This window comes from Salmo trutta, chromosome 19 (genome assembly GCF_901001165.1).
Source record: "Salmo trutta chromosome 19, fSalTru1.1, whole genome shotgun sequence".
In the NCBI taxonomy this organism is placed as follows: Eukaryota; Metazoa; Chordata; class Actinopteri; order Salmoniformes; family Salmonidae; genus Salmo; species Salmo trutta.
The window spans coordinates 9,915,939-9,927,360 of record NC_042975.1 but is presented as its reverse complement, the minus strand read 5'-3'; the positions used below and the strand labels follow the sequence as shown (position 1 = coordinate 9,927,360).

The 11,422-nt window shown below is 47.6% G+C and overlaps 1 protein-coding gene and 1 non-coding gene across 2 annotated transcripts in view; one reads left to right on the top strand and one right to left on the bottom strand.

Annotated features, from left to right (window-relative positions):
- LOC115153969 (neuronal vesicle trafficking-associated protein 2) overlaps positions 1-11,151 on the bottom strand; it is a 47,552-nt gene extending 36,401 nt beyond the window's left edge. Inside the window, exons 1-3 of the mRNA XM_029699701.1 lie at positions 10,953-11,151; positions 10,311-10,477; positions 766-882 (exon numbers count right to left, since the gene is read on the bottom strand). Of these exons, the coding sequence (XP_029555561.1) occupies positions 766-882; positions 10,311-10,439 (246 nt within the window). The 5' untranslated portion in view covers positions 10,440-10,477; positions 10,953-11,151. The remainder of the gene's footprint in view (positions 1-765; positions 883-10,310; positions 10,478-10,952) is intronic.
- Positions 7,537-7,609, top strand: trnav-aac (transfer RNA valine (anticodon AAC)). Its single transcript has one exon. It is a non-coding gene; the product is annotated as a tRNA-Val (tRNA).
- Positions 11,152-11,422: the final 271 nt, after the last annotated feature.

Here is an 11,422-nt window from a genome sequence, read left to right as displayed (position 1 = left end):
TATGTTTGTAACATCAAATCGCAACAAAATCACAGCATCGAATCGCAATACCTATAGAATCCTGGGAATTGCAATACATATAGTATGGGCACCTATACTATATGATAACATCATATTGTGAGGTCCCTGGCAATTCCCAGCCCTAGCCCTCACTCTCAGGACTATATAAGAAATTGCAGCCCATTGATTTGATGTGCCGAGGGAACAATGACCACTGCTATTGAGGCTAATGAAAGCAGAGCGTGTGTTAACTATGGATGAGGTCAATCCATTTCACTCTATGGTCTGGGCCTCCTCTCACTGTTAGTGACAGAGCTGCTCTATAAGAAACTGCAGGTCCATTTCAATTTCAACCTGGGTATCTACTTTGTATGTTAATAATGTGTAATAAATCCAGAAGAAACATCCAGTATGTCCTCAGGTACTGTGGATCACACACTGTTATATTCACATGGACGGTCAGCTTGCTAGCTCAAGTATTACAGAGATTCTCATGAGCTTATGCATGAGATCTGGCTACCATGACAACCCAATTACCATTGTGTTCCCTGTACAGCTAAGGAAGGAATCCTAAGGAACTTACATCTGCATCCGTGAAGTTGATGCATTCCCAAAGATAACTCCTCAGGAACACTATATGTGCTTAAAAGAGCAGAATTCTAATATTAACAACGCTAGCAGGCAGAAACGTAGCAAAGTAGCATCTTAGCGCTGAGGGAAGAGTTGGTCTGTCTCAGTGAATTAAGAAATTAACTTTCAGAGTACCTTGAGCCTCTCTGACACTCCATCAGTGAAGCTGATGGTAAACTCCTCCACCTTGGGCACCTTCATCTTGGATTTCTTCTGGTCCGTCTGGTACTCAGTCCGTGTCTTCACCACCACCTACAGAGAAAGGAGAGGGCAAAACACAGTCAGTTACAGTGACACAGCAAAACAATGTCCCTTAGGGGTTAGCTGGACTTCAGTTAGACAGAGCCATCATACTACACAGTCTTACTGTTACGTCATCACTGTGTTATCTATTCAAGGGCAGAGAGAGAAACATAAAAACTCTAACCTCTACCTCTGCCAAGCAACTGTCAGGGGTTGGCTATTTTAGGCACTGGCCTGTATGATGCACCCCAATCAGAACCAATCCACTCTCTTTTAACACGATGTAGAGGAACAGAGAGTTGGGTAAGCAGAGGCCTGTCCCAGTAATGTCACTCTGCCATTCTTCACTGAAATTGGCTCAGAATAGCAGTCAAAACACAGAGGGGGAGAGAGAGATAAAAATGTGCACGTGATTACATCCTGAGTGCTCTCGAGTGGCGCAGCGGTTTAAAGCACTGCATCTCAGTTCTAGAGGTGTCACTACAGACCCTGGTTCGATCCCGGGCTGTATCACAACCTTCTTAACTGACTTGCCTAGTCAAATAAAGGTTAAATAAAAAAATGTAAAAACATCCCCTTGAGCCTCATTGTGCTGCTTGTATGAAAGTCACATTGAACGTTTCGTCAGAAAGTATACTCTGCAGTAAATGACTAATGAATTCAGCACATTGTACTGCTGTTTCCTTATCACTGCTACAGGTCACTGTGACTGTACTGCTGGTTCCTAATCACTGCCACTGTGACTGTACTGCTGGTTCCGTATCATTGCTACAGGCCACTGTGACTGTACTGCTGGTTCCGTATCACTGCTACAGGCCACTGTGACTGTACTGCTGGTTCCGTATCACTGCTAAAGGCCACTGTGACTGTACTGCTGGTTCCTTATCACTGCTACAGGCCACTGTGACTGTACTGCTGGTTCCGTATCACTGCTACAGGCCACTGTGACTGTACTGCTGGTTCCTTATCACTGCCACTGTGACTGTACTGCTGGTTCCTTATCACTGCTACAGGCCACTGTGACTGTACAGCTGGTTCCTTATCACTGCCACTGTGACTGTACTGCTGGTTCCTTATCACTGCTACAGGCCACTGTGACTGTACTGCTGGTGCCTTATCACTGCTACAGGCCACTGTGACTGTACTGCTGGTTCCTTATCACTGCTACAGGCCACTGTGACTGTACTGTGACTGTACTGCTGGTTCCTTATCACTGCTACAGGCCACTGTAACTGTACTGTAACTGTACTACTGGTTCCTTATCACTGCTACAGGCCACTGTGACTTTACTGCTGGTTCCTTATCACTGCCACTGTGACTGTACTGCTGGTTCCTTATCACTGCTACAGGCCCCTGTGACTGTACTGCTGGTGCCTTATCACTGCTACAGGCCACTGTGACTGTACTGCTGGTTCCTTATCACTGCTACAGGCCACTGCTACAGGCCACTGTAATTGTACTGCTGGTTCCTTATCACTGCTACAGGCCACTGTGATCGTACTGTTCCTCTCAGATATCTATCTGCAGACACTCTTCCCCAGGACCTCTCTAACTTGACAAATTACAGGAACTGAATGGTGCTAGCGCTTCCAATAATAGGATCAAGGAATACATTTCCAAAATAATTGCACCTTCCACAAACCCTTGGTACCTCCTCTCTCTACAGCACAACCTGGAATTAATGGCATTATATTGTCCTGATGTCTCCAAGAGACTCAGCTACTTGCCCTGAACTCTGCAATTACAGCCTCTCTAACTTCTTCCCCCATCATGTTGACATTTCATTTCCCCCCTGAAATACCAGGCTGTCTGCACCCCATGCTTCTCTGTCTCTTTTTTTTAGAGACACTGTTATCATTACCACTGCCATTTCATTTCTCATTCATGGGGAAAAAGCAATATGTAGGCTTCCCTTGGGTGAGGACATGCAGTTCCCAGGTACAGTAGGTCATCCTAGGAGTTCCACTGAGTCAGATAATCAAACGGACTGTATTTGCATTATAATTTACCTTCATGATAATAAGATCACAGAGAGATCATTTTCTAATCCTAGAACAGGATCCCATTTTATGTCATTATGGATAAGTCCCAAATGGCACCCTATTCCCTATATAGTGCATTACTTTTAGGGATAGGGTCCTAGTCAAAGTAGTGCGCCAAATAGGGAATAGGCTACCATTTGGGACGTATCCAATGACTTCCTGTCTGAATAATACACATGAATGACTGCATCACTGCTACAAGGAATAAGGAGGTGGAACTCCAAAGAAACTATCAAGATAATAAGACTACCAACATAACAAAAAAAAGCCCCCAAATATGGTCTTTACATATTCTGCTAGATTCTCCTTTATGCTTTGGTGTGCACACTTTTCTAAGAAACACTGCAGTTATTCTGAAAGGAAACTCCAGGTTTGTATTAGATGACTCACTTGTACTGTATAGTCACAACATGGCATCCCTCATCCAATAACCAACAAGCTCTTAGATGTTTGGGCCAAGTGATGGGTCATCCAGCTCACCCTGTAAAACAGCAGCTTGTTCTCAAAGAAGTGCAATCAAAGGCTTGGCCTGGGGCCTGAATTCTTATGAAAACGATTGATTCAAAGTGCTGCATGTACCACCCTTCATTACACTCCACAGCTCAGTTACTCTGCTGGTTTCCCACCCAATCAAGATATTGGAGAACCTGCGGCCTGCAGGCACGTCACCGGCCATCCAGATGGGATCAGGTCTAATTCCTCTCAGCACTGACCCACAGAGAATTCTGTTTCCCTGGCCTGTTTGTTCCCCTGTCTAGCCATGTGTAGCCTTGTCTAGCCCTGTCTAGCCATGTGTAGCCCTGTCTAGCCCTGTCTAGCCCTGTGTAGCCCTGTCCATCCCTGCCTAGCCCTGTGTAGCCCTGTGTAGCCCTGTCTAGCCATGTGTAGCCCTGTCCAGCCCTGTGTAGCCCTGTGTAGCCCTGTCTAGCCATGTGTAGCCCTGTCCAGCCCTATCCAGCCCTGTGTAGCCCTGTGTAGCCCTGTGTAGCCCTGTCCAGCCCTGTGTAGCCCTGTGTAGCCCTGTCTAGCCCTGTCCAGCCCTGTCTAGCCCTGTCTAGCCCTGTGTAGCCCTGTGAAGCCATGTGTAGCCCTGTCTAGCCCTGTGTAACCCTGTCTAGCCCTGTGTAGCCATGTGTAGCCCTGTCTAGCCCTGTGTAACCCTGTCCAGCCCTGTGTAGCCCTGTGTAGCCCTGTGTAGCCCTGTCTAGCCCTGTGTAGCCCTGTCCAGCCCTGTGTAGCCCTGTGTAGCCCTGTCCAGCCCTGTGTAGCCCTGTGTAGCCCTGTGTAGCCCTGTCTAGCCCTGTCTAGCCCTGTGTAGCCCTGTCCAGCCCTGTCCAGCCCTGTCCAGCCCTGTGTAGCCCTGTGTAGCCCTGTGTAGCCCTGTCTAGCCCTGTCTAGCCCTGTGTAGCCCTGTCTAGCCCTGTCCAGCCCTGTCTAGCCCTGTCTAGCCCTGTGTAACCCTGTCTAGCCCTGTGTAGCCATGTGTAGCCCTGTCCAGCCCTGTGTAGCCCTTTCCAGCCCTGTGTAGCCCTGTCTAGCCCTGTGTAACCCTGTCTAGCCCTGTCTAGCCCTGTCTAGCCCCGTGTAGCCCTGTCCAACCCTGTCTAGCCCTGTCTAGCCCTGTGTAGCCCTGTCCAGCCCTGTGTAGCCCTGTCTAGTCCTGTCCAACCCTGTCTAGCCCTGTCCAGCCCTGTCTAGCCCTGTGTAGCCCTGTCCAGCCCTGTGTAGCCCTGTCCAGCCCTGTGTAGCCTTGTGTAGCCCTGTCTAGCCCTGTCTAGCCCTGTGTAGCCCTGTCCAGCCCTGTCCAGCCCTGTCTAGCCCTGTCCAGCCCTGTGTAGCCCTGTGTAGCCCTGTCTAGCCCTGTCCAGCCCTGTCCAGCCCTGTCCAGCCCTGTCTAGCCCTGTGTAGCCCTGTGTAGCCCTGTCTAGTCCTGTGTAGCCCTGTCTGGCCCTGTGTAGCCCTGTGTAGCCCTGTCTAGCCCTGTGTAGCCCTGTCTAGCCCTGTGTAGCCCTGTCTAGCCCTGTCCAGCCCTGTCCAGCCATGTCTAGCCCTGTCTAGCCCTGTGTAGCCCTGTGTAGCCCTGTCCATTCCTGTCTAGTCCTGTCCAACCCTGTCTAGCCCTGTCCAGCCCTGTCCAGCCCTGTCTAGCCCTGTGTAGCCCTGTCTAGCCCTGTCCAACCCTGTCTAGCCCTGTGTAGTCCTGTGTAGCCCTGTGTAGCCCTGTGTAGGCCTGTCCAGCCCTGTGTAGTCCTGTGTAGCCCTGTGTAGCCCTGTGTAGCCCTGTGTAGGCCTGTCCAGCCCTGTGTAGTCCTGTGTAGCCCTGTCTAGCCCTGTCCAGCCCTGTCTAGCCCTGTCCAGCCCTGTCCAGCCCTGTCTAGCCCTGTGTAGCCCTGTCTAGCCCTGTCCAACCCTGTCTAGCCCTGTGTAGCCCTGTCCAGCCCTGTGTAGCCCTGTCCAGCCCTGTGTAGTCCTGTGTAGCCCTGTCCAGCCCTGTGTAGTCCTGTGTAGCCCTGTGTAGCCCTGTCCAGCCCTGTCCAGCCCTGTCTAGCCCTGTCCAACCCTGTCTAGCCCTGTCTAGCCCTGTGTAGCCCTGTCCAGCCCTGTGTAGCCCTGTCCAGCCCTGTGTAGTCCTGTGTAGCCCTGTGTAGCCCTGTCCAGCCCTGTGTAGTCCTGTGTAGCCCTGTGTAGCCCTGTCCAGCCCTGTCCAGCCCTGTGTAGCCCTGTGTAGCCCTGTCCAGCCCTGTCTAGCCCTGTGTAGCCCTGTGTAGCCCTGTGTAGCCCTGTGTAGCCCTGTCCAGCCCTGTCTAGCCATGTGTAGCCCTGTCCAGCCCTGTGTAGCCCTGTCCAACCCTGTCTAGCCCTGTGTAGCCCTGTCCAACCCTGTCCAGCCCTGTGTAGCCCTGTGTAGCCCTGTCCAACCCTGTGTAGCCCTGTCCAGCCCTGTGTAGCCCTGTCCAACCCTGTCCAGCCCTGTGTAGCCCTGTCCAACCCTGTCCAGCCCTGTGTAGCCCTGTCCAACCCTGTCCAGCCCTGTCTAGTCCTGTCCAGCCCTGTCTAGCCCTGTGTAGCCCTGTCCAGCCCTGTGTAGCCCTGTGTAGCCCTGTCCAGCCCTGTGTAGCCCTGTCTAGCCCTGTGTAGCCCTGTCTAGCCCTGTCCAGCCCTGTCTAGCCCTGTCCATCCCTGTGTAGCCCTGTCCAGCCCTGTGTAGCCCTGTCCAGCCCTGTGTAGCCCTGTCTAGCCCTGTGTAGCCCTGTCCAGCCCTGTCCAGCCCTGTGTAGCCCTGTCCAGCCCTGTGTAGCCCTGTCCAGCCCTGTCTAGCCCTGTGTAGCCCTGTCCAACCTTGTCCAGCCCTGTGTAGCCCTGTCCAACCCTGTCCAGCCCTGTGTAGCCCTGTCCAACCCTGTCCAGCCCTGTCCAGCCCTGTCTAGTCCTGTCCAGCCCTGTCTAGCCTTGTGTAGCCCTGTCCAGCCCTGTGTAGCCCTGTGTAGCCCTGTCCAGCCCTGTGTAGCCCTGTCTAGCCCTGTGTAGCCCTGTCTAGCCCTGTCCAGCCCTGTCTAGCCCTGTCCATCCCTGTGTAGCCCTGTCCAGCCCTGTGTAGCCCTGTCCAGCCCTGTGTAGCCCTGTCTAGCCCTGTGTAGCCCTGTCCAGCCCTGTCCAGCCCTGTGTAGCCCTGTCCAGCCCTGTGTAGCCCTGTCCATCCCTGTCCAGCCCTGTGTAGCCCTGTCTAGCCCTGTGTAGCCCTGTCTAGCCCTGTCCAGCCCTGTCTAGCCCTGTCCATCCCTGTGTAGCCCTGTCCAGCCCTGTGTAGCCCTGTCCAGCCCTGTGTAGCCCTGTCTAGCCCTGTGTAGCCCTGTCCAGCCCTGTGTAGCCCTGTCCAGCCCTGTGTAGCCCTGTCCATCCCTGTCCAGCCCTGTGTAGCCCTGTCTAGCCCTGTGTAGCCCTGTCTAGCCCTGTCTAGCCCTGTGTAGCCCTGTGTAGCCCTGTCCAGCCCTGTGTAGCCTTGGTTAAACTTGGAGGGATAACAACAGCTGTAGCTCCCTGGCAACTCCTCCAACACAGGATGACAGAATAGACTCAACCCCACAGTGTTTTGAGTTATGTTTGAAGGTACAATGTGTAAATACCCTTTAGACCTCGTGCCGCTCTCTGTAATACTGTCCAGAGATGGTGTCATGGTTGACTTTCTCTTCCATCTATTTCAGTCATTGTTTTACATTCACCTGATAAACGGTGACATTTTGCTGCGAAAAGACAGAGTCATTTGATTTTCTTTTTTGTTACTGTCCATATGTAGCTTGTTTTTGGTCGCAGGTTCAGGAATGGCTGAAGAATTGCAACATTTACCTGGAGTTAACTCTGCAGATAGCACTGCTGGGTGATGTGAAAAGTCATAGTCAATTGATCAATAATATAATAATACTCGTACCTAAAATGTGTATCTTTAATTTACAATCTGTAGAAACGATGAGAATAGAAAGGTTCAGAACTTTTGTGAAACATCACAGAACAGTTGAACAATATATGGCAAATAGAAATAAAATGATGTTCAGAGATAGATGGGAGGGGTTGAGGGGAGCTGAAGGGTGGGACTAAAAACAAATAAAAGATAACTAATGTATAAGTTTCTGTAGTGTAGTGGTTATCATGTTCGCTTAACACGCGAAAGGTCCCTGGTTTGAAACCGGGCAGAAACAGCGCTCATTGACACATGCAACAAGTACCGTATTTGTAAAGATAATTATAAAAAAATGCATGAAATTAAATGTATGAAAATGAATGCATTCACAACTGTAAGTCGCTCTGGATAAGAGTGTCTGCTAAATGACTAAAATGTAAAAAAATATAATATACCATGTCCATAAAATGTATATAGCACAGGAGGTTGGTGGCACCTTAATTGGGGAGAACGGGCTTGTGGTAATGGCTGGAGCGGAATTGATGGAATGGTATCAAATACATCAAACACATGGTTTCCATATGTGTGATGCCATTCCATTTGCTCCATTCCAGTCATTATTATGAGCTGTCCTCCCCTCAGCAGCCTCCACTGTTATTTAGTATGTATAAACTGGAAGTAGAAGCCTAAGTGTTGTTGTCCATTAGTTTACTCCAATTAGGGCAGGGGTTCTAGGGTTAGGGGAAAATAATAAAGGAAAATATATCAAATATATTTAAAATAATATCTACATTTATAAACAAAATATATATGGTGGATTGTAAATTATGCAGACAATTACATTGATAGAAGCTGCAATCTATCTGCAATGTTAAAGCTGATCCACCCCCTAAAAAGACATTATTTCCATATAACATACAGCCAAGATACTCTGAGAAAACATGGTAACATCACCTCAGGCTGGGGAGGTTTTTAAACAGACAATGAACATGGAATCTTGGGAATGCAGCAGAATGTGAACTGTACCCACAGCTATGCATCATCTGTAGCCCAACAAGACTACACTGTGTCTAGTCTACACACACCACTGCCCTCCAGAGCTCTGAGAGCCTGCCTAGACCACCTCTCAATCTCTGTCAGGGACGAACTAGATACTAGAATGACAGCGCTTTGAGGGGAATCTGGAGACATTGATGTCCACTCTTCATAGAGACAACAAAGACTATTCAAACCCTCTGATGTCATATCATGTCATTTCATGTCATTTTCACTGTTCAGGAAACACAGGACCACTGTAGCCCATTTATGAACATTTTAACAACTTGACCATGTTCTGTTATAATATCCACCCGGCACAGCCAGAAGAGGACTGGCCACCCCTCATAGCCTGGTTCCTCTCTAGGTTTCTTCCTAGGTTTTTGGCCTTTCTAGGGAGTTTTTCCTAGGGAGTTTTTCCTAGCCACCGTGCTTCTTTCACATGCTTTGCTTGCTGTTTGGGGTTTTAGGCTGGGTTTCTGTACAGCACTTTGAGATTTCAGCTGATATACGAAGGGCTATATAAATAAATTTGATTTGATTTGATTTTGATTTGTAAACACATTATGAAATGAGCCTTCACTGCATTGTTTCAAATGTCAATAATTGCCCATTAAAATAAATAACTCAACTGCATTTTCCAAGGCTGTATGCAAAGTAGAGCCTTCATATTTTTTCTAGTTATCCAACCACCCTGGGGAAATATATTGGCATAGCACCTAGTCCACTTCAACAACTCCATCTCCAAACAACCAGCAATTATGTACTTATCCATTTTGACATGTTCACTAAAGCAGCTGTTCCCGTAATCACAGCCCAATAGCACTGCTCTTGACCCATTCTGACCCTCTGAATGGTATATCTTATATGACACTTGAGAGGCATGAATCAACGCATTGACAATTCTGAGTGGTGCTCCAATTCCTCCTAGGGCGGGCATGGGAGAGACAGACAGATAAAGAGATAAAGATGTTCTATCTGTCTGTGTTTGTCTGCCATGCTGGCCAATGGATCCTCCATCTCCCCAGAGTCTCCCTTTATAACACTGTTGTGGAAGGAGAAGCAGGACCTGCTATTGTGACCCTGCCCCCTTAAGTGAAATATGACACAGGGCTCTTTTGTAATGCTGCAAGTCTGTGTGGAGTGACAGGCCACTCCAGTTAGCAGGTGTACTGAGAGATTGTGCCTTCATCAGCAGAATACAAGACGAGGGCTGAAGCACCACTCTGCAAAAGTGTCACGGTTCTTCTCCTAATGGTTACTATAGAGTGACGGGCTCGGCCTGCATGGGGCCACGGGCTCTGCTGTGCTGTCGATCAAATAAACCAAGAGCCAGCCTCATGATCAGCTGGGAGCTGACAAATAAATCACAGGGAGAGGACAGTTATTTCTTTACATCCTCAATGTCAAATTAATAGCAGCATTTCCCTGCTGAAGTAAAACATGCATGAAATGACATCAGCAGATATGCCTTGTGACAACACAACAAAGGACCTGTCCTTCACTCCTACGAAGAAAAAAAAATAAACTGCTGCATTCATATGGAGAACACTCGCCGATCAGCTGTTATGATTAAAAATCCCTTCAAAGTAAGATTCAATTATATGCATTATTAAACAATTACAAATATCATTACTCATATCAATCATATTAACACGTTCAGTTCAGTGATTCATTCATCATCATTCTGTGTAATAAGCAGCAGAAGTCTTCAGTGCCGGGCAAAAAAATAAACCCCCTTGTCAAAGTAAATTAGAGATGACATGTTTGCTGGCTTCCTTGAATGGATGATGTACATGCCAGTTATACACCTGCTTCTTTAATAGGTGCTTTAAACAAAGGAAGCAAGAGGGCAATTGAGATGACAGAAAGATGGGATTTCTGTTCAATTATGTAATGGCAATGGCAATAAATCAAGGAGTGAGTCGAAGAGGAGAACAGAGCAGAAAGACAGTCCTTTTTACCTTGTCTGGGGCTCCATACTGGAGGTTACCGACGTCCAGAGGGGTGATAAGCGGCACGTTTTGGAAGCCATCCTCCACACTAACCGGTTTAGCGCCTTTGTCTTCTAGATTGCTCCCCAGTTTAACCATCTTTACTAATAGAAAATAGTGCACTTCTCAAGCAGATGCTGTAAATATAACAAAAACTATGTTAGTTCATTGTTCATGTGTCATTTATCAAACAATAAAAAATCTACTGACCACGCAAATCGATACGTTTGTTATTTAATCCAACCAAGTTTATTTAAACATTTAAATGACCTACATTGGATTTCAACTTTAACTTCATAATAACATCAAATATTGTAACAGGCTAATAAGATGCTATGAAAACCCGTTTAATTATTCAAAAGATTTGATAAATTAAATGTGGGTGTGCAGGCTAATTTGAGATATAATTTCCCCCATCTAATTTATCAAAATTAATATATTCTACATTTAAAAAAGGTGGAAAATCACCTTTTCCAACGCCACAGAGCAGGCATCAAAATAAATACTATGTTATCGGGCTATGTTCATAGGGCTACACCTGCAGTAACCTAGCCTAGTCTACTTCGCCCTTAGCGTCCAAAAACAATATGTCAAATAAAAACATCTACTTACGATGGACACACTTTTATAAATCCTTTTCGTTTCTTCGTCTGCTGTTTTGTAGGCTAATATCAAAGACGCGAGGCAAAGAACGCAGATGCAGGCAGACCGGGCTAAAACGCAATCAAAGCTTGGTGGTGCTGATGCGAGACAGTAGGCAGAGTAGCAGATTCCATAGGCAACCCAGCCCCCAAACCCAAACACTGCCTCCTCACTTTATACTTGCAAACGGCACCACTAGGTGGATTTTTGAATGAAATCCCACATTTGTTTTGGCCGATTTGAATAAAACCATAAACCTCACTCAGATGTATTTTCTTAGTCTTTATCGCCATCTAGAGACCTGAAGTTAAAACTGTGCGGCAGGGTTGGGTAGTAACGGATTACATGTTTCGGGATAACTAAATGTAGTAACTGTAATCAACCCGGATTATAAAACAAAAATGTCTAATCGGATTACAGTAAATAATCCGCCCAACATT